The sequence below is a fragment of the Homarus americanus genome, unplaced genomic scaffold, assembly GCF_018991925.1.
Source record: "Homarus americanus isolate GMGI-L3 unplaced genomic scaffold, GMGI_Hamer_2.0 scaffold6317, whole genome shotgun sequence".
Lineage (NCBI taxonomy): Eukaryota > Metazoa > Arthropoda > Malacostraca > Decapoda > Nephropidae > Homarus > Homarus americanus.
In genome coordinates, this window is record NW_024730668.1 from 21143426 (window position 1) to 21168463 (window position 25038).

General features: G+C 36.0%; 1 protein-coding gene across 4 annotated transcripts; it reads right to left on the reverse strand.

The window, feature by feature from the left end:
- Window positions 1-747: 747 nt before the first annotated feature.
- LOC121867313 (peptidyl-prolyl cis-trans isomerase Fkbp12-like) lies at window positions 748-22730 on the reverse strand. 4 transcript variants are annotated; one of them, XR_006089111.1, is made up of 6 exons: window positions 22637-22730; window positions 18907-18954; window positions 17611-17723; window positions 10956-11131; window positions 6695-6844; window positions 748-2542 (listed from the first exon to the last, which is right to left on the reverse strand). XR_006089111.1 is itself a non-coding variant. In XM_042367219.1 (5 exons), the coding sequence occupies exons 1-4, from the start codon at window positions 22671-22673 to the stop codon at window positions 11000-11002; spliced, it is 330 nt and encodes a 109-aa protein (XP_042223153.1). In that variant the 5' UTR covers window positions 22674-22730; the 3' UTR covers window positions 748-6844; window positions 10956-10999. The 4 variants fall into 4 exon arrangements, 3 of the variants coding, with proteins under 3 accessions (XP_042223153.1, XP_042223152.1, XP_042223151.1); XM_042367219.1 differs by having other exon boundaries at window positions 748-6844; XM_042367218.1 differs by lacking the exons at window positions 748-2542; window positions 6695-6844 and adding an exon at window positions 9579-10691.
- Between the last annotated feature and the right edge of the window lie 2308 nt (window positions 22731-25038).

Below are 25038 nucleotides of genomic sequence, written 5' to 3' on the forward strand. Positions count from 1 at the left end.
CAGGGATTAGCCCACCCAGGCATAGATCACTGACCCACATCGGGGCCTGGGGGCAAAATCACGTGACCGGTTCATTACTCAGCAATCTTCTGCGACGTTGCCAGCATGTGCCACGTGAAACCACGGATGGCTATCGTTAGCCATTAAACTACTATAAATCGCCAAACTTTGAGTATGGGGACTTTGAGACACCCTGTGTATCTGAACTTCACCACACAAATGCTTCAAGTGCAACCACTATGGGTAAATAAAATTCTTGAAGAAAGACAGAACATAAGCCCTCCCCATTCAAATTAGCTGATATTAGGATGGCTCATGAAGAAGGTAGCAGCTTATTGACTGTAACATGTTTTCCATAAATTAGCTAGTTCCTGAATAAATATACAGTATATTTTTTTTTTTTTACCAATACCTGTACTGTCACCATTTTGTACACCACAATGACAATTTTTAGATCTCATTGCAATACTTCACACAACTTAAAATGCTTCTCAGTGGAAATTATTTTTTAGTGGTGCACATGCTCAATATACGTACTGACAACTGGCATATGCTACTAACAAATGCTAAAACTCGTATAGAATTAGGGGAAAATCTTAAACAAGGAAATCAGATTATTCCTTCTACCTATCCTGTCATTTACTGTTGATCAGAGGAAAAATGCAAGTGGGTGTTGAGAGGCCACCACAAGGCAAGTACCACAATCTAAAGGTAATTATCATTTTACAAGTGACAAAATAATACATAGCAAAGATCAAATTTTATTAAGAGAGAAGGTGAATGACAGTAGGTTAGGCTGAATAGGGTACACTTACTCGTGCTAACCTATTGGAATGTAAAGTGATGTTAGGACTGAACAAACAACAGTTAGTAAATGGATCTTCTTTTCTTACACCCGGTTGTAGTTTTTTCACCAATTCACATAACTGTATACCCTATAGTCAAAACATGTTTAGATTATGCAGTTCTTTTCCAGTAGTTTCATTTACATATACAGTATATGGAAAATGAAGGTTTGTCTCAGAGGTATTACACATTAAAGAATAGGAAAATATATTCCAGTACAGTAGTTAAATTGTACAGTACTTTGTGATATTACTGATTAGAAAAAACAGCTTTTCTTGTACTGGAATTTTTCAGCTGTGATTTAAAAGTATATTTACATCAAGAAAAGAAATGTTAAAGTTTATATTCTAAGTTTAAGGAAACAATGATAATTATCCCCATTTACATTCCACTTATTACTTCAATTTGGCTTATTTATAAGATACGACAGAAAAGACAAATAATTCACACTGTATTAAGTTACATGTTTGTAGACATCATCGTAAATCATTGCTCATCATTTTATGTATATAAGTAGATGGTGTAAATAAGTGAACTAGAGAGAAGAAACCTAGCAGTTACTTTGGATGTGATGCATTACTTTACAGAGGGCAAGTGACTTGGCAATGAGGAAATGCTTGTGCAAATCACCAGCTGTGTTAGGAGTGTACTTGTAGCCTTATTTAATATAAGGGTAATGCATACAAGATATACAGAACCACAAATGAAATGCAGTATAATAAAATACTGTATTGTACATTGATCTATTGTATTCAGCATAGAACACAATAGGATTTTTCCCATATCTGTCTGAGAATGCATTGTATATACAGTACCTGATATACAGTATGCAGTAGCATTCATGAACAAAGAATATTATAAATAACTTTCTCACATTAAGGATAAATTGTCTATGGAATCAATTTAATGGTTTTAATTCCAAGTTTGATCAGCTGTAGCACAAAATCATTGTAGAGTTCTCAACACAGATATTGAATCACATTGGTCAAACCGTTTCCTCTGTGGGTGTGTCTGAGGTACATAAGCTAATTAGATAAAAAGTTTCAAATCACAAAATAGTTTGCTACAATGGAGGCCATGGTCAAGGCATATGATGAATGCTGTGTGGGGCCCTAAAAATGTTGTGTGGTGAAGAGAAAAATTAGTTTAATGTAGATCACTGTGATGCTGTATGGAAGAATTGACCAAGGCAGGATTGAATGTGAAACACTCCAAATAAAAATGACAAAAATTGTTTAACATAGTCCACAATATATATGTAATGAACATGTACTGTACAGGTATACAGGTATATATATTTCTTATGGAGGAATGAAGGAAAGGTGATAAACTATAGCCATAATGAAACTCCAAAAAGTGAACATTTATGAGTCATACCATAGTATCAGTCATGTTTACACACAAACACACACACTAGGTGTGTCTTAAGTCGAGCACCATAGAATTCATAGCAAATCAATGAAGATGTCAGAGAAATTAACATGAGAAAAAAGAATGATTCTAATACTACTGTATTCATGTATGGAAAGCCAAAAAGCTAAACAATAATCAGTTGCAAAGGCTTTAATCTACAACATTCACATGCCTGGGTGTTGTCGATTACATTCTTTTGTGAAGCATTTAGCTCTCCGTACATTAATATGAAAGTAACTCTTTCCTCTAGTGTTAATTCATTCATTTGTTGTGATTCCCTCACCTGAAAAATAAAAGAGAGGGAAATTAATTTTCCCATTGTGGTATTATATAGGTAAACCTCGATAAACAATGGGGTTAGGTTCCTCAAACCCTATAGCTAAGTTAAATACCATAGATAGGGAGCATTATAACATGGAGTTCAATAGGTTACGGTACATTCCCTGCCAGTCGCCAAACACACACATGTATCACCAACAAAAAAATTCCTACGCTTATAAAATCATAGAAAACGATTAATAACACTCACCACATCATGAAAAACAAGCCACATGTCCCCTTTGAGGCTAAGGGGACTCTTGTAGGTGGAGTGGAAACATCACATTGACTGCCACACAGCCCCTGGGGAGTCTCATGCTACTTCACAATGTCAAGCTTCACCCCAGATACACGGTTGTCTTGGATGCCTTGGCCTTCCCAGACATTATCAAAGATCACTGCTCATATCAGCCACAAAAATAGAGCAGAAGCACTAGACACAAAAACAGAGCAAACGATGATAACATAAAAACAATGATAGAGGCCGACACTGCTCACATCATTTTCACAACAGAGGTGAAGCACCTCAGTCACAAAAAATATCACTTTACAGTCATCATAGCACAGTTCAATCTAAATGTTAGTGTTGTCCACCTCACTATAAGAAAAACAAAACACCGATGATAAATACAATGTACGACACTGACTGATAGGCATGGAGCAATGCGATGGTGGTTTTACGATCGACAAAAACCAAGTGCAGGGTTGTAGTGCACAGGTTGGCCTTGTGGCATCGTCCGAGTAGGCCTAACAAGTGAAGGGAGACATGCATGGTGCGTAGAGTTAAATATTGTTTCCTTATAAAATGTCACTGATTTGACATAGACATATATAATTGCATTGCTGGAATCGTTGCAAGACAGCAATAAATTTCATATTATACAACCCAGTGTTAGCACTAGAGATCAATTTTTTTCTTCTAAACAATGGATATTGTTAAAGCGAATATTTTTATCGTATATAGCGAGATGATCTTAATTCATGACCATCGTTAAAGCGGAATATATCTGAACTAATCATAATTTATCAAGGTTTACCTGTATATATATCAATAATCCATATACACGTTGACTTCAATACAGTACTGTATACAAACAATAGCTCACTAGTCAGGAATCGAACCCTGGATACAGAGAGAGAGAGAGATATTTGAAATGTGGAATTAGCTAAAATAAGTTTTTATTATAAGGACAAACATTGTATAAAGCACATATTGTACCTTCAGAATTTGTATTAAGGTATACAAATATTGGAAGAGTAATCAGATAAATTTTGATATACAAAGTGACCCGAGAAGTCTCACAAATAAAACTCTTAAGAATAAACTGCTCAAGCTGTGTTTTTGTTTTCATTATTAAATTTTGTTAATTATTGTCGTCAGTAAAAGCAAATATTTTTTTAGAAAATCATGGTTATCTTCGTATTCTGTACTACCAATAGTATATTGGCCATTTGTGATGCTGAGAGAATTTAGAAAATAGGCATAATTTTAGGAGTCGAAACAAAAATTATTTTAATTTCATCCACTTGCTTCACAATATAATATGTAAGAGCAATAAAAAAAATATTAAATTTATTTGACCCATCTGTGAAATGTGTTATGTTAATGACTTTAGATGCAAAGAAATCGAAAGGAAAATTTATAAAATGAAACGTTGACATTTTGAAATACTGTAATAAAAACTTACACTTTCCACACAGGAGTTTTAAAGTCACACTGCTTAACTGTACATTGCACATAAAATCTTCACAAAGTATTTAATTCTTCCATTGGTAATTGCCGAACCATATACATACAGTACTGTATACTGTACAGGTATGTACATATGTATAGAAAAACATTCCTATTTGGTATAGGACAAAATACACAAGTACTTCCTATTGTACTGCAGGGTAAAACACAGAAGTGTTCCTATGTATACATATGTTAGCTCCTTAAAATAATTCTTTCTTCTCAATAAAGTAGTTTAAAGTTTAAGTTAACCTTCATGTTTTAAGGTCTAAATAAACACCCCTAAACACATTAGCCAGTGGAAACTATTCCATGTTGACCTTAGTAAAATGACCCATAAGTCCAAATGTGGCTCATGGCTGCAGCTTCTTAGCAAAACAAATGTTTCTGTAGTGCAGATGTGACCCGACCAATGATATTCTAAAGTTCAAGAATTAGTCAAAATGTTCTTTGTGTTTTACTGTGTTGTATATTGATGATGCTTTTCAGGTTGTGATAATAATTGTGGCATCATTAACCAAGCCATATGATGCTCGTTACCAAAGTTGCTTATTGTCAGTGTTGGAAATTTTATAAACATTTTAGAATATAATATAAAATGTAAGTTGTCATTATAATATACTGTAGATCAGAAAGAGATCAATGTTGGTAATTAATGATCCACACTCAATGTATTTTCGAATGACATATTTTGTGACTTCTATGAAAGTGAGGGTGACATATCACTGAAAATAGGATATATTTTGAAGCTATTTTTGTATATAGCATCTCCTCAATTTATATAGTTACTTACTGTAGCATTTTGAAGATGCATATTTCAGGTATAGTGTTTTCTAATGTGTGTAAATGATAGTATTGCTATAGAATTAATCTATATTTTCAGTGATTTCTTTATTTTGTACAACCACTATACATCCATCCTTGTAATTTATATAGAATAGTTAGCATCTTTTTTTTTTCTTATAAAGTTTTGGAATAATTAATTGAATGTTGACTGACTGCCACTGTGTGCTGGCCATTAGTTAGTCAATAAACGTACACCATGTGTCTATATGTATCTGTAAAGTGTCATTTGTGTGCCACCAAATGGTATTTGGTGTGTGGATTGCCAGTTACTTGCTAAAAATCCCAGAAACATCCGAAAGTATTAGTGTATTTGTCAAGATTGTTTTGTGAAGAATTAAGTACTGTACTCACTACTCTTTCACATATGTTAGTTATTCTTGAACTAATACTTGGAAACTTAACCATCTACTATTCAAAGACTTGGCCATGATTTAGTAACAGTGACATGACTCCAGTTGAAATTTTCAATCAGAATTGTCAAGTCATTTCTGTTAGATGGTTCACACAAAATTATGACAGTATAGTATTAGACAAGTGTACTGCAGCTAATCAAACAAGACCACAGTGAGGCATCAGAACACAGTGCCATAAACAGAAACATTCTTGATGCTTCAATGTATTCATCAAGGAAATGCCAGTGGTGGTAACAACTTCTTGCACTGTTCAATACAAGTGCACCCTTGCTGCCTCTTAAGAAAATACAGGAATGAAAATTAGTGTGCATGGAATGAAAACCATGTTTATTGTGTTCAATGAATTAAGAAATGACATGTACTGTACTCTACTTTATTTGATACGGTTATAACCACAATTCTATCCTCACACCATCATGTCAAATGAAAATGAAACATTCTGAGCACTAATGAATCTTGCACTTTGTGAGTGAAACTTCTAGGTGAACACTTAACCTACAGTAGACAATGGTAAGGCTAAAGATCGTTCGAAGATTATAGGATAAGGAGCGACTAGTCAGGACTTAGTGCAAGTTTATCTGTTACAGATTGAGGAATGATATTTGTGTGCTGTTGACAGGAAGGCAGTGTATACTGTGATGAACTGTGTTTATATCTTTTCATGTCACCTGGTTGGTGTTCTATGATAATAGATAGATATTAGTATCTCTGTTATTCAGGATAAGGATTTGCCAAAATTTTCATTATGAAGACAAGATTGCTCAACTTCCATTGTAAATCAGACAAAAAAAATATTAAGGATTTTACACCAGATAAGTATATGCGGCACAAAAATGGTGAACATTTTGGGTAATTTTTGTCTTGAATTATCGAGATATTTTCTACAAAGTTAATACTCGGTGTAACTGATCAGGTTGGTTAACATGAGAAATTGACAAAACAATTCTTTAAGACCTGACCTGTTTGAGTGCTAATATACTTGTTGGCTCACATGTACTGTAGATGTTGTACAGATTTAAGTGTTTTGGAAGTTGTGCTTCATTCATAATTAAAGCTAAATGGATTTTAAGTTAGCAATGCACAAAATGAACGTCCTGCAAACTAATCGTGAACCAGATACTCAAACCCTAAGTGAAGGTGGAAGTGTGTGACGCCTCCCATTCATAAGCTGTCTTTCACCACATCTTCCATTCACAGTTCTTCATCCTGTTTTCTCTTGGTTCTTGTTCATCTGGTTAAAATTTTCGTAGTGTACCATTTTCCTTCATCTGATAATCTGTGAATCATGAAGAGCCTTTAGAATTGATCCGTTAGTAATCCATTACCTTTCATATGTATTTTATTTCTATGTTGTTTGTTGTGATTCCCTTATTCACAAAGATTCATATTGAAAGTATATAATAATGTACAGATCTAAATTAGCATTCATAGGTTTACTTGGGTGTTCCTGTGCGTCACCAAAGATAGGACCTTGCCTAGTCATTGATCTAAAGATCTTTTACAAGTTTAGATTCATGTATGTGTAACAGTGTTTTATAAATTGATTGACAGTCAAGGAAGACAAAGCATTATTTTCATATTCCTCCAGTTCTCCCTCTAATACTGCACAATGACTTTCAGGTCATTTTATAACACTGTTGAAATCTACCCCTAAACTTGTTGAAATTTGGAGCTTTGACTGTTTACCTCTTCCTAACTGAGAACTGTAGGTATCATTTATGACTGTCTTCATCGGCAATTATTAAATACATTCAAATAATATGGTTGTTTATCTGTAGCATAAATAAATGTCCCATATTATCAGTGGGTATGATATCCGAGTATTATTCAGGTGCAGTAATTTTTGAAGAATCACTTGCATTTTAGTTCTGCAGTCAGTGTTTATATAATCGTTTTCATTTTTGTTCCAACATTCTCCTCTCTCCATATTTTGCTTGGTATAATGACTAGCTTTTTTTTTTTTTTTTGCACCCTAAACATCTTTTAAAGTGTTCAATTAAGACTTATCACTGAATTATGGACCAGAATCATGAAACAGGAATGAGAAACAAGACAGTTTCTGTATTGTAAATAGTTATGAAAGCTGAGTTTACTCTTACATATTATTAAAAAACTTGTCAACTTCACTTTTCTAATCTATGTTATTCTTTGAACCACTCTTACTTAATAAAGTATTGCGAAACTCTTCCAACTGGGAAATTTAGTTTATTATACGTATTAAAAAAATGGGGGACTAAATCCTGAAATTACATTTCTTTACTAGTTCAGAGTGAGTGATGTTGATGTTACTCAAACTAGCCTTTTGGTTATAAAACCTATAAATCGCTTTGAAATGATGGCCAAGTTGCTGGGAATACCTTTCCCTCTCACTGTAGCTAGGGTTCCTTCTATTAAAGAGATGGGATACATTGAAAACAGGTGTTGCTATCTATGGCAGAAGGGTATTTGAGATATAACGCATCATGGTACAGTTTACAATGTAACATACTGTACCTTGCTCTTTCTGTCCCAACCATCAAAGGGGAATTCAAATCCAACCACTCAGTTCTAGCCATCTCCTATCAGAAATTAGGGAGAACAACGAGCACCTAACTCCACCATAGATCATGAAATCTTATTTCTAATGGATGCAATCAGATGATTGATTAATTTGTATATAGTCGTACAAATGGCATCATAATAGCTTAAGTCGTTGAAGTTATTACAGCCTACAGTATATCATGGTTAATAATTTTGAAAATTATAACAACCAATCTTCACCTTCATACAGAAATCCAATGAAGGACACACTTAACATGAAAGTTAACCCCAAAGGCTACAAACTAAGTACATGTACGCTCCTTGATCTTTCTTTCACTAAATCACCTAAAAACTGCTCAACCAAATCAACCTCCTCAGCTTCAGCTCAATCAAATTCCCTCGTAGGAGGGAGACCTGAAACACTGGCTCCCACCTTGGGTGGAAAATAGGACTTCAGGATCAAGTCTAAATTTCTGACATAGTGTTGGCCTAACGTCACTCTGTATACCCAAGTCAGCAAACAAACAGGCAGGCAGGAGGTACCATACTCACACTACCTAATCCATCAACAGCTGTAAGGAAACTAACTTTCCAGACTTAAACTTTATTAGTGTAAAACCAACAAAAAAAAAAAGCCAACAATACCAGAGTGATGAGTCAAAGTTTGTGGTGGTGCAGATGTTTGTGTGGACAATATACACAGTATGAACCTTTAACTATTGTACAATATACAAATTATTTTTCAATTGCCTGGTTATTTGCCAACGTGAAAGACATTCACAGAAGGGAAGTAGAGTACAGTATTAAAAGTGAAAGGCTAATGTTTACAATGATACATATTTGTTATCAGGCTACACTTGAGGCGTCGCCTTTAGAAGGGGTGCGTAACTAGCAAAATTAGGTACATTTTGAATTATCAAGAGTTACAGTTGCCACACCCAGAAACGTACCTTGCCCACTATCAGTTTTTACATACACAGTCTTACACCACTTAATTTTGTTTCGTGTGTGTTTTTTGTGATATAGTAATTTGTATAAAAATAATTGGGAAATTATATAAATATCAATGATAGTTAAGAACCATATTGGTATGACATATTTTAGTTATAATACATGCTAAAAAGGAATATGCATAATACTCTGATTACTTTACAGTAAGAATAATAATGGTACAGTATTGCTATTAATGATAATATTATGGTAATCAAAGTGCTAGGCAACATACCTTTACATCATGGCATGCCTAGCTTGCTGACCTGTATGTTCCAGGGTTTATCACAGTCATTCAACTTTGCTCAGTATTAATAGTACTGTACTGTAATAGTAACACTTGTATTAATACTACAGTAATAATTAGACCCACACAAAGTACAAATCCACCTAATGTCCAAATTGGTTTATCCATAATCAGATTGTGTGCATCATTTCTTGCATACCTTTTTACAACCTTTTTTTTTATGATTGTCATTAAAGAGAAAATGAAATACAAATTTTCATACATATTTTATTTGACCAGAAGAACCTTGTACTGAGAAGTTACAAAAGAAAAAGGTACAGAGTATGAAGTATGGAGATGGACTGGGATCATGATATATGACCTTACCATGGGTCAAGCTGCATATTCCAAGATTCTACATCTAGACTAAAAGCACAGGCTCAGCCAGAACTTTAAAATTCTACTTCAGGGAACATAAATGGGAATGTTCACTTTTACTGTTGCACCAAAGTCAGAGTGTAAAGCAAATCTTGGGTACAACTGCTTGTGCCCAGCAATAAACATGACCTTCAAAGTGATGCACTCATTAAGTGTGTGGCCTTCATTCAATTCTCAAATACACTAGCCAGAGGATATAGCCCACACATCTAATAATTTTTTTGATACAGTACATGTGTTCTAAATGCATCATCCAACAGCAATGTGCTGGAGTATCCTTTCAAACTGTCCTAAATACATGCTCAGATAATTAATGGTGACAATACTGGACTTCTGACTCAAATTCATTATACTGTATTGCTTTGGAGAATTAAGTAAAACAGTCAACTTCCAGCATTATTCGACACAAAAAAGGTGTGTATAGTCTGCTGCTACCTGTAATCTATAAGCTCTGGCATACACAGGCTGTGGCATACTAAAGCTCTGGTGTACATATTACATTACCAAATATTTTCATGTAAGCAGTCCACAAACAATTTTGCAGATTTACATGTAGGTTGCATTAAAAGCTGTAAGCCAAATTTTGCAAATTTAATTGCATGACTTTAAAACAAGTCAAATTCAGCCAAGTAAACCCACTTCAGTATACTTTGTCATTTAGTATGCATGATAATTTTGTATATAGGCCTAAGTAATATACTTTCAGGGCTATATGTGTAAAGTATAAAGCATCACTGAGGTCAGAGGCAGATGTAGTTATTATAAAACTAACTAAAATAAAAAAAGGTACAACATAATAAACCAGTATTACAGATAGTCTGCCAACAGTCCATGTAACATCCCTAGTTAGGTCTAAAGGGATGTCCACAGTACTTGGGTGGGTACAAGGGACGGCAGTGGGAATCTTCCTCGACCTGGGGCCACTCCACCTCCGGGAAAGTATTTATTCCTGAGCAATTGAAGGCAATTACAGGTATTACTTTTCATAGGTTACCACATAGTCCACTGCCCCAAGGGCAAAAAAAAACCAAAAAATATGAATAATAACAGTAATCATTATAATAATTTAAGATTTTCCTTTTTGTATCTTGTGATGAAGTGATCTCATAAATGCTTAAAAATCATTACATCACTGAGGCCGTATATCAAGGAATCGGTAAAACAAGAAAATGTGAAAGAGGGGCACCCTTAGGTACACACCAAAATTCCTTACACTGGCCTTCCCCAACCCAACTGGCAGCAGCGCATTGCAGGTGTTTATGCCTCCACAGAGAGTAGTTCCACATCAAATGTTAGTATGGCATTTGGAGGGATCACACCAGGGAAACCTTTTTCACCATAGGCATAGTCAGGGCTGCAGATCAACTTTGCCGTCTGACCAACAGACATCTAGAAGGAGAAAAGAAAAGAGGAAAATATGTAAATCAATACCAGGAATACAGATCACTTAAAGTCAGCAACATCTCTCTGACTGCAATTTACTCCACTGCAACTCTTGCATAACCACTTTCCACACTCATTACCGAGTTGTTAACACCTTTCTTGCAGACAGCACAAGGCTATTTACCACCACAGGCCCTTCACCCACACCACAAATCAATACTTTTGTTTTTGCCACATTCACTCTCAGGCCATTTGACTATATTCCATCCTTCGATTTTTCACTACCTCTTCAATATATCTGCTATAAGTAAATCCACGCGAACTTGCACAGGTCCTGTTGTTCCAGAGAACATACTCCAGTTCTCAGTTTCCTGCTGATTTAGGACATTACACAATCAAGTGGTGTGGGATTTAAGGTCTCTAGCTTCTTTTCTCTTAAAAAAATTTAGACCTATTCTAATCCTCAATTTAGAGCTTTAACCTGAATTTGAAAAGGTTTTCTATAAAGTAGGACATAAAATCTTCTAACTAATATTTCAAGTCGACAAAGGAAAAAGCATAATGAATGAGACGGAAAAGATTAGCAAGAACCAAAAACATTGACCTAAATGAAAATTCTCTAAAATAAACTTTGCCTAACTTCCTAAAACTAGGCCAACATCACAGTCAGAAAAAGCAAGGGCATTAAAACATCAAAAACATATGACAGGTAATTAAGTCTGGAACCAGCAGACTGAGTTGCCTTGTTCCAAGTTCTGTCATAAAATGAATAATTTCCTGAATATATTATAAATAGGAATAGGGCAATAAGCATCCTCGAAATTTACTGGCACTGCCCCACCCTTCATCAAACTAACACACTAGTTGAGTCAAAGTTATCCTTGCTTTATCAAATTCCAGGTACACTAATTCGGTATTTATTATGACAGAATAACAAAATTAGAAGCTTTCAATAATATGTATACAGGTATATTATTGGGAAATTTAAAGAATATATACATGATATTAATCAAGAAATTGAAGACCCTTTCAGGACCCTCACAGCAAGCCTAGTGATGAACATCGGCAAAGACTTTGATATCCCCCCCTCCATATTTTTCTCCTCGGATTTGCACAATTCACGTGGGTCAACCTGCATGTTCCATAAAAGCCGAAAATCCGTCAAAAAATAAAAAATCACACTACTGATCCACCTGTATGACTCGTGATAAATATGAGGAATAATCCACTTAAATAAAGTTACGTAATTATAAGAACAATTCATCTTTGACAATACCCATTGCAGAATTAGGAGGTATAACCTGTAACATTTGGTTATTTGATCGCTAACATGAAATATGATAGGTGTATAGATATGTGAACACGCCTGACGCCAAGACTGTTACCATTCATTGTACCACTTATTCACATGTCTGTATTACTACATATTATTATACCATGTCTGATATCTATGCTTATGTCTAATGCCTATGTTCACTCACTAGGCCCCGATATACTATGTCTGTACCGCGCTAGTCGAGTAACTAGAGGACCTCAGTCATTGTCCTAGTGATGTCTAGCAACTCTCCTTGCCCAGCTAGACAACATCCCTCAGATCAGCCTCGGCCTACCTACGGTCCGGGGTCCCTTGTGCTCGCCTCTGTATCGGTCGGCTATCACGCCAAGTCTTGTACACTTATTGAATATACCTACTGCTCGTGCTCTGGAGTTTCAAGAACCTTGTCTAGGATTGCATCCACTACATGGCGCAGTTGAGTAGCTCCAACACGACAGTTCACAAGTCGCAAAAGCCGGCCTAGTCCGTCTCCCGGCCCTCTCTGTTTCCCGCCCAGAAGATATACTCCACAGTGCCCCTGGATTTAAAGTGCTTTGTGACCTTGTGAAGTGCCCTAAGTGAAGTGCAGTGCCTTTCATGTCTGTTTGCTATGTCTCTGCGGCCCTACAGGTAGCAGAAACGCCCCCAGCCCAGTCTCCAAGACAGCACCTCCGGCATACACCCCCCGTCCACACAGGCCCGCAAGCCACTGACTCCCCACACTGAGTCACCACCAGCCCCCGCCCGGGCGCCCGGAGGGATACACCGCTGCCAACCGCCTCCCCTCACTTCACAAATATTACAGTCAGTACTCTTTTACTTGCCCGCCAGTTCCTGCACTTAGGCAAGTACATTGACAAAAACATAGCACTTCACCTTATTCTCCTTGTCTTTCCCATCGCAACCACACCAAGCACGAGATGTCTGACCACGACGATTTGCCGGGAAATCTAGATGAGGATTATGAGGTAGACGAAGCCTCACAGACCCCCCCCACCCCCCCTCACACGCCGGGCGCGCCAAATTCAAAGGATGGGAGCCAGGATATACGTCAGTTAATCTACTTCCTACAAGTTTCCCAAGAGAAGGAAGCCCAAAGACGTCAAGAGGAATCAGCTTACCGTCTCCAACTTCAACAACACCACCAAGCTGATAACCACAAACTCCTGACACTATTGGAATTGCTGGCAATGAGGACGACTTCACCAGCTGCCACAACCAATTCGCCAGCTTCAGCCTCTTCATCTATCCTGCAGACAGCGCCTCCTCACACGTCACCTATCCCCCTTGGGTATGCCTCAGTGCCTTCTCAACCACCTGTTCCAGTCTCAACTTTCGTCGACCTCTCCGTGCCTCCTCCACCGCTTGCCGTCTCGAGCACACCCCTGCACAGCAAGTCTTCAGTTACCAGCCCCCCACCTCTTCAATCTGATGCAACATATCAAGTATGCCGTCAATGGCGACGTCGTTTCGAAGACTTTGCTGTCATGTCTGACCTCAACCGAATGCCCCCTCAGAAACAACTCATCCAATTAAGATCGTGCATCTCCCTCGATGTTCAACGCCTCCTAGAGCACACGCTAGCCATTGAGGTGTATAGATATGTGAACACGCCTGACGCCAAGACTGTTACCATTCATTGTACCACTTATTCACATGTCTGTATTACTACATATTATTATACCATGTCTGATATCTATGCTTATGTCTAATGCCTATGTTCACTCACTAGGCCCCGATATACTATGTCTGTACCGCGCTAGTCGAGTAACTAGAGGACCTCAGTCATTGTCCTAGTGATGTCTAGCAACTCTCCTTGCCCAGCTAGACAACATCCCTCAGATCAGCCTCGGCCTACCTACGGTCCGGGGTCCCTTGTGCTCGCCTCTGTATCGGTCGGCTATCACGCCAAGTCTTGTACACTTATTGAATATACCTACTGCTCGTGCTCTGGAGTTTCAAGAACCTTGTCTAGGATTGCATCCACTACAATAGGACAATAAGCATTGGACTTATTTAGTGACATTAAAACTCCCAAATAAAATTCCCTGCCTTTTCCAGGTTTTCTTGACCAGTAGACACCCTGTAATTACCCCGCAATTGAATTATGGACATATATTTGGAATCAGCATACTCAGGAGTACCGAGATTTTCAACGAAATCAAATTTTTGACCATAACCGCCAAAATATTAAGCCTTGGCAATTTTTCTTTACCAAAATAAACTTTTTGAGGGGGAATTGGAATTTAAAGGGTTTAAATAATTAAGTACTTCTAGAAGAACACAAAAACACCAAAATTGCACCTCAGAAACCCAGTTGGCAAGTAATTAGCATTGAAATGTAATTAAAATCTTCCAAACGTCATTACGACCACTATTTCAGGGTGTCTACTGGCCAGACAAAACAAAATTCCCTGACTTTTCCAGGTGTTTATATGACGAGCCCCTGTAAACGCACTGAAGGGGACTGTATCTTGATTATCTTTATTTATATTAATAAAATAGTATGTACTAATAAACCACTAGAAATTAATACAATATATTGGTCAAATAAAACCTTTGGAGGTAACTTACACCACACATTGCCTGTTCTCACAGATCCTACAGTAGATAAGATCATGGCGCAGTACTGGCTGATGGTCCTGACACAGGATTTTGAAGGCTTGATGGTATACTGTAGTTGTACTGTGCATCATTTATTTGTCAATTTTTAATATATGTTTAATATCAACAAGAGTAAAGTTGGATTTAAAACAAACGGGCTTATGAAAAAGACTCGAGAACATAACTTGTTCTTAAGTACAGGAGCACCTGCTGCACTACATGTATGAAATAATAATAATAATAATAATAATAATAATAATAATAATAAAATAATAATAAAATAATAATAATAATAAAATAAAATAAAATATTAATAAAAAAAATAATAAAAAACAATAATAATAATAAAAAAATAATAAAAATAATAATACTAATAATAAAAAATAATAATACTAATAATAATAAAATAATAATACTACTAATAAAATACTAATAATAATAAAATAACAATAAATAATAATAAAATAATACTAATAATAAAATAATACTAATAATAAAATAATACTAATAATAATAAAATAATAATCACTGTAGGTGCGCATGATCTAGGTATATGCTAATAACCACAAGGAAAGAAGAAAACACGAAGTTCCCAAGCGCTTGGGAACTTCGTGTTTTCTTCTTTCCTTGTGGCTATCAGCATATATATATATATATATATATATATATATATATATATATATATATATATATATATATATATATATATATATATATATAGGTATATATATATATATATATATATATATATATATATATATATATATATATATATATATATATATATATTATATATATATATTATATATATATATATATATACACACACACACACACACATATTCAACACCTCAACCTGCCAGAATTCGAACCCACGAGCCCATGACTGTGACCGGGAAACGCTAACCGCTGGACCACCAGGATAATAAAAGCAGTCCTAGACTGTTATGTTTCACACAAAGCCTGTTCAACGAGCTTATGGCGCCATGAACCTCTAATGGGGTCGTTTTTCGGTTTGAGTCCAACATATATAAAAATTAAATGGAGCAGTAACAAAATATCAAAGAGTAGTTTAAGGGTTAATGGTATGGTATATCAATGTACAACAACCTTACTGAAGCCTGAAACACATGCAGTATACTTTGAATGCAAATAAACAAGACACTAGGGAATGTTTCGTTGGCAGAGCCACTGTGGTTCAATTGGCTAATTTTGCCACAGCTTAAAATATAGAAAACATTTGTAAAATCATAAACTGAATACAACACTATTAAAAGTCGCCAACTAAGCTAAAAATAATATGGTTTTTAGTTATCACGGTTCACAGGAATGCAACGTGAAGCTGTGGTAAGACGCTGACTCAAGACAATTTTACTGTAGGAGTGTTGTGTTTAGTATCCCAGAGTTTTATTTGATCAGAACAAAAAATGCTAGAAGGATTAATATTATTCCAAAGTAGTAATGAAATAATGCTAAAATAATATTTTTTTGTTGCAAATGTACTTTAGCTTTTACAATGGGACTATGGAATGGAAAAATGTGCTTCAATTTAGCAGCTTTTTATTTAAGAAAGGGTTCTCAGGAATGGAACCCTTTGGTACTGCATATCGTAGTCTATCTGTAATTTGACCACTTTCCCTTTAAATTCTCAATATCTACATCTAACTTTAGATTCACTGTCCATTAAATAAATGGAACTGTGATAATGCATGGATATCTGGTCTGAGGACCAAAAAGAGTTTACGATACACACTACAACTGTTTGCAGAGTTTCAAGTATACAGTAATGCTGTACTGTACAATATTACTTTTAAGTCAAGCAGAAGATTTAAAATATCACGAAACATGGCTACTTGTGATAATTATAATTCTGTAAACCTTAAATAACCAAACATTAAATAATGTAAATATACAAAGACTTTATTCATCTAGCATTTATGTACATTTGTGTTACCTTCACTGAGGCAGTATGTTCTGCAAACCTGTAGAACAGTGGGGTCTCAGAGTACATGAGGGTTACGTTGCTGGGATCCACACGTAAGTGCAAATTCGTGTGTATTTGAGTCCTCCCTGTATACATATATAAACCTTTTTTTAAACTGTACTAAGGTCACCCTACCCAAGGTAAAAAGGCAACTATATGAACTCCCACAATCCATGTACGGTACTCTACCTTGTTTAGAAATAGCTACTGGTAATGTTTTTCACTCTCACCACTATGGGCACTGCCACTAATTTACCTCTTAGGGGCCATGATTGTGGTAAAATTCGCCAATAAAGAAAAACATTATGAGCATGAATGCCTGGGAGATAGAGACGCCTTAGCGAGATACTGGAAGAGGCTCATGAACTAGCTAAGTGGGTAGACCCCATTCTCCTGCAAAAGATGCTGGTCAGACGCATTTAAGCATGGCCGCGTACTATGAATACACGGACTCTGCAACCCGTCTGTACTCTATTTTGTTTAAGTATTATCAATATTTATTCACTGAATCCTCTTTGATAAACAAATATGTAACTTTCCCTAATTAATGTATCAAAGTGAACCTAAGATAGAATAATTTACCTTAGCAACACCCTCATCCCAACCACGGATGACTTCTCCTTGTCCAATGCGGAATTTAAATGGCTTGCCACGATCTCGGGAAGAATCAAACTTCTTGCCATCCATTAGAGTTCCTGAAGGGTGAAACAAAAACAGAATGAAACACTGTACATGTCTGATAAAGACATAATTAAGAAATTCCTGTACCTTACAAAGTTCCCAATTATGAAAACACTGTTAGCAAGCAGATTTTATTTTTTTACCTTTCATGTGTACTAAGTATAAAGGATGGGCAAACAAACAGTGGAATAGTGAAAATGGTAGGTTGCGTGATATTGTTTACCGGTAAGTGTTTTGTATGAGTAGGTAATCAAGTGGCCATAACAAGGCTGAAGAAATTCAACACTGGGGATATATCCCTCTTGGGTTGTGTCAATGAGTTCTGGTACCTGGGTGATATGATCATTGCCAGAAGTAGTACTAAAGATGAGCTCATTTGCAAAAGTCAGAAGTGCCTAGAGGAAGTTTGGGGAGTTGATGCCTTTACTGACAACATGACCTGCCTTATGCACGAGAGGAATGATGTATGAAACTGACAAGAGAAGTGTGACGTTGTATGGCAGTGAAACACGAGCAGGTTTAGAGGATGACATATGCAGGCTTAAGCAACCGGATATGAGAACAGTGAAGTAGACTGGTAATGTGACACTGAAAGACAAAACTCTTCAGAGCTAAGAGGGTGGCTGGATATTGAGAGCATTGATGAGCTTTTATGTAGAGGTAGACTGAGATGGTTTTGACAAGTGGAGAGAATAAAGTAAACCAACTGGGTCAACAGATGCAAGGGTCTAAACATAGAAGAGGAAAAATAGGGGTTGGACAGTAGCCCAGAATAATCCCGTGTATGGAAAGGTTGTAAGAAATGACAGTGTTAAGAACCTGAGACAAGAGGTTGCAAGAGACCAAGCAGCATGGAGTATTGCCACCAGGTAATAATAATGATGATTTTACCTCATACCTCTCACTATCATCTCCAAGACAAGTGATAAAGATTAAGAAATACAGTACAGTCCAATAAGAAAATAATGAGTTGATAATCCCTGTAAAGTAAGATACATTATTAATGACCTTAATCTTCACATCAATATTACTGTAACTTAATAGTTATTTAAATATTAATGTTTGTAACTCAAATGCAAATAAAGCATCTAACCTTAGGTAGTCTTATTTCATTATATTAATTTGATCAAATTATAGGTGATAATGATTTCCACATCAATTCTCCTAGTAATGAAAATAATGTCAAGTTTTACTAACCTGTGTAATGTACCACCACTTGCTGACCAGGTTTTGGGTAGGTCTCGCCTAAAAGAGATCCACTAAATGTAAAATTCCTGGTAATCACCAATCAATCATAAATTCATAAAATGAGACGTACAATTTTGAAAGTTTAAGGAAAAATACAAAGCTACAAGGGAATGAGTCAAATGGCATCGCCATCTCCCTAGGCTCGGAAGTAGGATACATAAAATAATTCTAAGACCTTGAGGTGAAGCAACCAGTTTGGACTGGCCTGGACGACAGCAAATCAATACTGACACATCATGGAGAACCAAACTCATTTACTTGTGCCAACCTTCAATTGGCTCAGAACATCTGGAAATGAGGACATCACCCTGAAATTCCATTTTATAACAAAACACAGATTGGACAATTTGATTCAACTTGATTTGCATAGAACAAACAAAATTATATCACTGTTTTAAGATCCCTTGACAAGATGCAAAAAAATGAATAATTCTACCTTACTTTGGTTTGGTTGTAACAAAAACTTTAAATCCAGAAAAGGACTTTGTCGACACATAGTATAACTGACATTGTAAAAGTCTTGTTACGCCAAACAGTACAGTATTCACTGACATGATATCCATTTAAAAATTATGAAGTATTACAGTACACTCAACAAAATATATACCGTACACAGAAATGTAGCTATACTATACTATATACAGCAAGTACTATATATATATATATATATATATATATATATATATATATATATATATATATATATATATATATATATATATATATATATATATATATATATATATATATAGTATATATATATATATATATATATATATATATATATATATATATTATATATATATATATATATATATATATATATATATATATATATATATATATATATATATATATATATATATATATATATATGTGTGTGTGTGTGTGAATGAAATTTTCATCAAGCAAAGATGAGAAGCTACAGACTTACATTATCATAAATTATATGTTACAGTAGTTCAGTAACGTTAGATAAGTTAATTTGCCTGTCATTAATGGTTTAGGCTCACAGATGCACATGCCACTTTATTTTTCCACCGGTTGGGAGAAAAAAAAATAGCGTTTCCACAATAAAGACTGTCTTCATTGCATTAAGCATCAAATATCGAGTAAAATTAATCAAAAATTGTCCACCAAACTAGCAAGTCAAGATTCAAATAATTACCACAGTCAGTGTCATGTCTGTGGCTTCAAAGCTGGTGCCATGCCTGTGGCTTCAAACTAGTGCCATGACTGGCTTCCAAGCCAAAGCCTTTAGAAATGTTAAAGCCGCAACCAAGTCCAAAATTCCCAGCTTTCAAAAGCTGGTTCATGTTACTAATCCTTAAAAAGCGAGTTGTTAGATATTCTGGGCACTGTCCATTTGAAAATCCTATAGGTGTGATTCAGCAATACAAGAGACCAAAATGCAGATAATTGCATAAACAATCAAACTACACATCAAAGAAGTATTATTAAATTTAGCATCCTCCTTTAAAACCTCTAAAATTAAGTTTATATAAGTCTGTAGGGCACTCGTGCATGGAACCCATTTAGTTGGCTCTACGGTAACATTTCTATCTAATTACTGTACAGTACTTCCATTAATACCTATCCTGGTAACCCCTTCCCCATCAAAGCCTTTAAAAATACAGTAATTATTTATGACTTCACAGCCGCTGATTTTTTATGGAAAACTTATTTAAAATGCCGCAATTTCACTGTTTTATAGTGGACACTGTCGTTATGGTCAATATGTTAAAACTAAACTAACCTAACCTAACCTAACATAACCCAACCTTTACTGGTGCTGCTTATAGCGGTCCGACTAATTACCCAAATGTAGCCAAAAATAGCCGGAATGAAGTCAAATAATGGTCCTATATGAATAAATCGGACTGCTAATCACTTCTCGACTAGTATTTGGTGTCAGAAAGTCACAAAAAATTGGAAAACTTACTTTAATCTGAGTTAATAGATCGCGTGCATGTACCGACGGAGCAAGGAATTACCCAAATGTAGCCGCAATGAATTCAAATGATGGTCGTACAAGCATAATTCGGGCTGTGAATCACTTCTCGATTATTATTTGGTGTCATAAAGTAAAAAAAAAATTGGTAAACTTAATTTAATCTGAGTTGTGTTGTGTTGGGTTAGGTTAGATTAGGTACATGCACTTAATCTATTAACTGAGATTAAATTAAGTTTACCAACTTTTTGTGACTTCGTGACACCAAATACTAGTCGAGAAGTGATTGGCAATCCGATTTATTCATCTAGAACCATTATTTGACTTCATTGCGTCTACATTTGGGTAATTCCTTGCTCCGTCGGTACATGCACGCGATCTATTAACTCAGATTAAAGTAAGTTTTCCAATTTTTTTGTGACTTTCAGACACCAAATACTAGTTGAGAAGTGATTAGCAGTCCGATTTATTCATATAGGACCATTATTTGACTTCATTCCGGCTATTTTTGGCTACATTTGGGGAAAGTAGTCGGACCCCCAGCCTCTACCAGGCTGGAGTTCGTCTACCGGAATATTTACACTGTAGTGTCTATTAACCTACCTTAATCTATCCTAACCTAACCTACATAGGTTACCCCGGTAGGTTAGTATATAGGTTAGGTTAATGGATGCTAGTGTAAATATCTCTGGTATATGCGAAGCGTCTGTGAAGTCCTCCATATTAGCCAAAACTACTTAACGATTTATTATAATTTGATTAATCACAATGGGGAGAACTGCCCAACATCATACATACACAAGGCCACCAAATGTTATGTAAGCTCTTGTCTACTAGATCTTTTATACACCTTTACCAATCTTTTAAACAATGCAGCTTATCGTTCTAATCCCTATCTATTCTGACAAGTAATTACCTGGTCCTCTGGTACCTAACGGCTTTGGACTAACATGTCCATGGATTGTGAAACTTTAAAACTCTTGCGCAAGGAATTGCAGGAGTTGGATTCCAGAAGATTACATAATTCTCGTTATTCCTTTAGTATTCTAATTATTTTTACTCTTACCATAAAATATGACCAAGATGGCCTCAAGTGAGCAAAAATACAAAGCAATCCTCCATATCAGCATCCACTTGCCCAGTCCTTGAAATGATTCCTGACGCCTTGCCTCAGGCAACTCAACTTGCACTTGGCTCTCTACACAACCTGTACCTACACTCCACATACAATTCTACTCACACTTATAATTCTATATATTTTCCAACCTCGGAAAATCGTCGTTAGCAAGCATTTATAATGATGTTTGAATTTAGAAGCAATAGCTTTTTTTTTCCTCAAATGAGTGAGTGACCGTCCTTGAGATGACATGCGCACTCAGGAATGCGGCTGTGAACACCTTAAAATTCAAACTCGTTCAATGGCTACTGCGACATTTAATAATGATTTGCCAACTTTTACCATTGCAAATACAAATACATAAAACACTTCGTTTAACATTCTGGTGATATTTGGCTTTATACTATTCACTATTTTTTCGTCCTGGAGTAAAATTACGGAAATCAGTCACCTACTACAAATAGCAGAGCAAGGGAGGCTTCAGCACTCCCCACCAATGATGTCAGTTTACAACATTCCCCACACACAAATACATTTGAAAAGCCAGTTTTACACTAAATGCAAAGTTGTAAATGCACACATTTAACAATATTGTTCATAAATTAGCTCACCATTTCCCGGCGAAATAGTGTGCACATCAACGCCCATGATCCTCCCTTCTCAGCTTGTAGCGCCACAATAACCTCTAGCTTTCCTGCGCCAATTCTGACAAGGAGATATCTTACCGCAATGGTCCAATTTCTTCTGTGTTCTTTTAATTCAAAGCAAATATATTCAAGGTGATCTTAAAAATATTTTTGACATAATAATTATTTACGTAAATGGATAATTATTAAATAAAAGCATCTTCTGCTTACTTTGTTGCGCTAATGTAGTTGTACGCTTGGCAGTCATGTTGGTGGCGTTAGATCTGGTGGAGGGAGAGAATGGTAGAAGCAGTAAAATAGCATGGAAGTCAAACGAAAAATGTTCTGCTTTTATACCCTTCACTTTCTAGAATGATTATTGCTATATCCAAAGCTTGAAAGACATAGAATTTTGAAAGGCGCTGCAGTTTATCATCATTCTATGTAAGACAGGAGAACACGCCAAAAAAAAATCAATGTGGATGAGGTAGAAAGCCTATGCCGAAAAACAGATAATGGTTTCTATAGTTAGGTTAACTAATCAAATAACCAGAGGTTTTAAGAAATCAGTTGTGACCCAAAATACTGTGTGGGTTAAATGGGGCCTACAAGTGTATTAATTCGTTTACAAAGTCGACCTTAAACTGTACTGTACCAAGTTATATTGTATATTACAGTACAGAATATCAAATAGTAGCACTTAATAATTCTGCATAGTGTGTGGAATAAAATTATAAAAAAAAATCTTATGGACTGAGCTTCAGAAACATTAAACAGCATACAAACCCAATGTGCACGCAACGCCCTATCACCCTATCATGTTGAATCGAAACAGTAATCATGTTGTAACGTCATTTCAACATCGATTGAACTTTGAAGAGATGTCGAGTGCCCGCAAATTAGCTAATACATGTACTGCGTTTTCTTAATTCGGTGAATTACATGAGTTCTTGACGAATTAAGGCTCCAACTGTATACAAAAGGTATCTTCAGTAGATCATCGATTTTTGTTTACGCTAGTCGATGCTACAGAGGGTGGATTTTCACAATATATACGAGTATTTAGAAGTAGAACTCGCAGGGTTTTTTTGGATGTGTAAGCGCCTATGCCACCCATATATAATACCCAAGATTGAGATGTGATCACTGAATGGGGGGTGTCCCCCGTTCACAACAGCCACCAGTGCTGAAGAATTTCATGACAAGTGAATGAGGGGTGTCCCCCTTTCACTTGTGGTGTCTGCAGTCTGCTCTCTAGCTCCTCGGTTAAGTGATCAAAAAAAGGGAAATATTGGCTGGTGTTATCAGCAGGTGTATTGACACGGTGAACTTGTTGGGAAAACATCATTACATTGTGAGACTGACATCAATCTGTGAAGCCAGTTCAACAGCTTCATCATACAAGAAGACATCCCAAACATCGTCAATCCACTCGTTTTTCAGGAGGCCAAGAGTTATAACAACCGACTCAATTTATGCTGCAATCAGATCACATGAATTATTCTGCAGCATATTAGATAAAAGAACAGTGATTTGCAGTGTATGCTCAGCAGCAATGAGACATACAATAAAATCAGCATCACTATCATCTTGCAGACTGTCAAGGGAATCTGCCACAACTACCATGGATGACATCAACGTTAAGAGGGAATCAACCCATCTGGACCACCATGTTTCACATGAGGTACTTAATTTGGTACTCTCCTGCATTTTATCTCTGACAAGTTGATTTTCTCCGGAGCTTCATTTGAACTGTAGAAGTCGTTTGACTAAATAATTAAAAACAAACGCAATCTCCTGTATACTGTTCCCGTAATGTTCCGTACCATTGTATCCTTAAAGGAATGAACAAGAGCTAGATTCATCGAATACAGGACTGTACTATCGTGGACAAAAGTTCGCTTCCTGTAGATAAACTGAGACACGGGAATGAGTCTCCGAACTGACTTACCCTGATTGTTACCTGCTGCGGGTGTGCTGTGCGGGTCGATACTTTTGTCCACAATAGTACATAGCTACTTTGACCCGTTGACTGATGCAAGCTTGAACGTCTTGGTGGATGCTAGGCATATTAGCTGCACCATCACACCCCTGTGCAGAACCATAACAATAAACACACTGGCCGTATAATAGACACTAATGTAATTTACGTAATACACCCAAACCGTAACATACAGTAAGGTAATTCCCACTTTAGCATTTGTGGCATTTCGATCTATATTCTCTCCTATACCTATGTATGTATGGATGTATGTATGAGTATTTCTCAAATCGCTAATCATTAGTAGTCAAGACTTTACTTTATGGTCTATATTAGTAATAATAATAATAATAATAAGGCTAAACTAAAACAAAGGAACACGAGTCCCGACGACACTAACCTCGAC

Coding starts and splice junctions, on each gene's coding strand:
- LOC121867313 (XM_042367219.1), bottom strand. CDS start 22,673: ATGGGCGTTGATGTGCACACTATTTCGCCGGGAAATG. Junction 17,724..18,906: donor AGTGGTGGTACATTACACAG/GTTAGTAAAACT, acceptor TTCACCCTTCAG/GAACTCTAATGGATGGCAAG. Junction 11,132..17,610: donor GGGATGAGGGTGTTGCTAAG/GTAAATTATTCT, acceptor TTCTCCTTCTAG/ATGTCTGTTGGTCAGACGGC.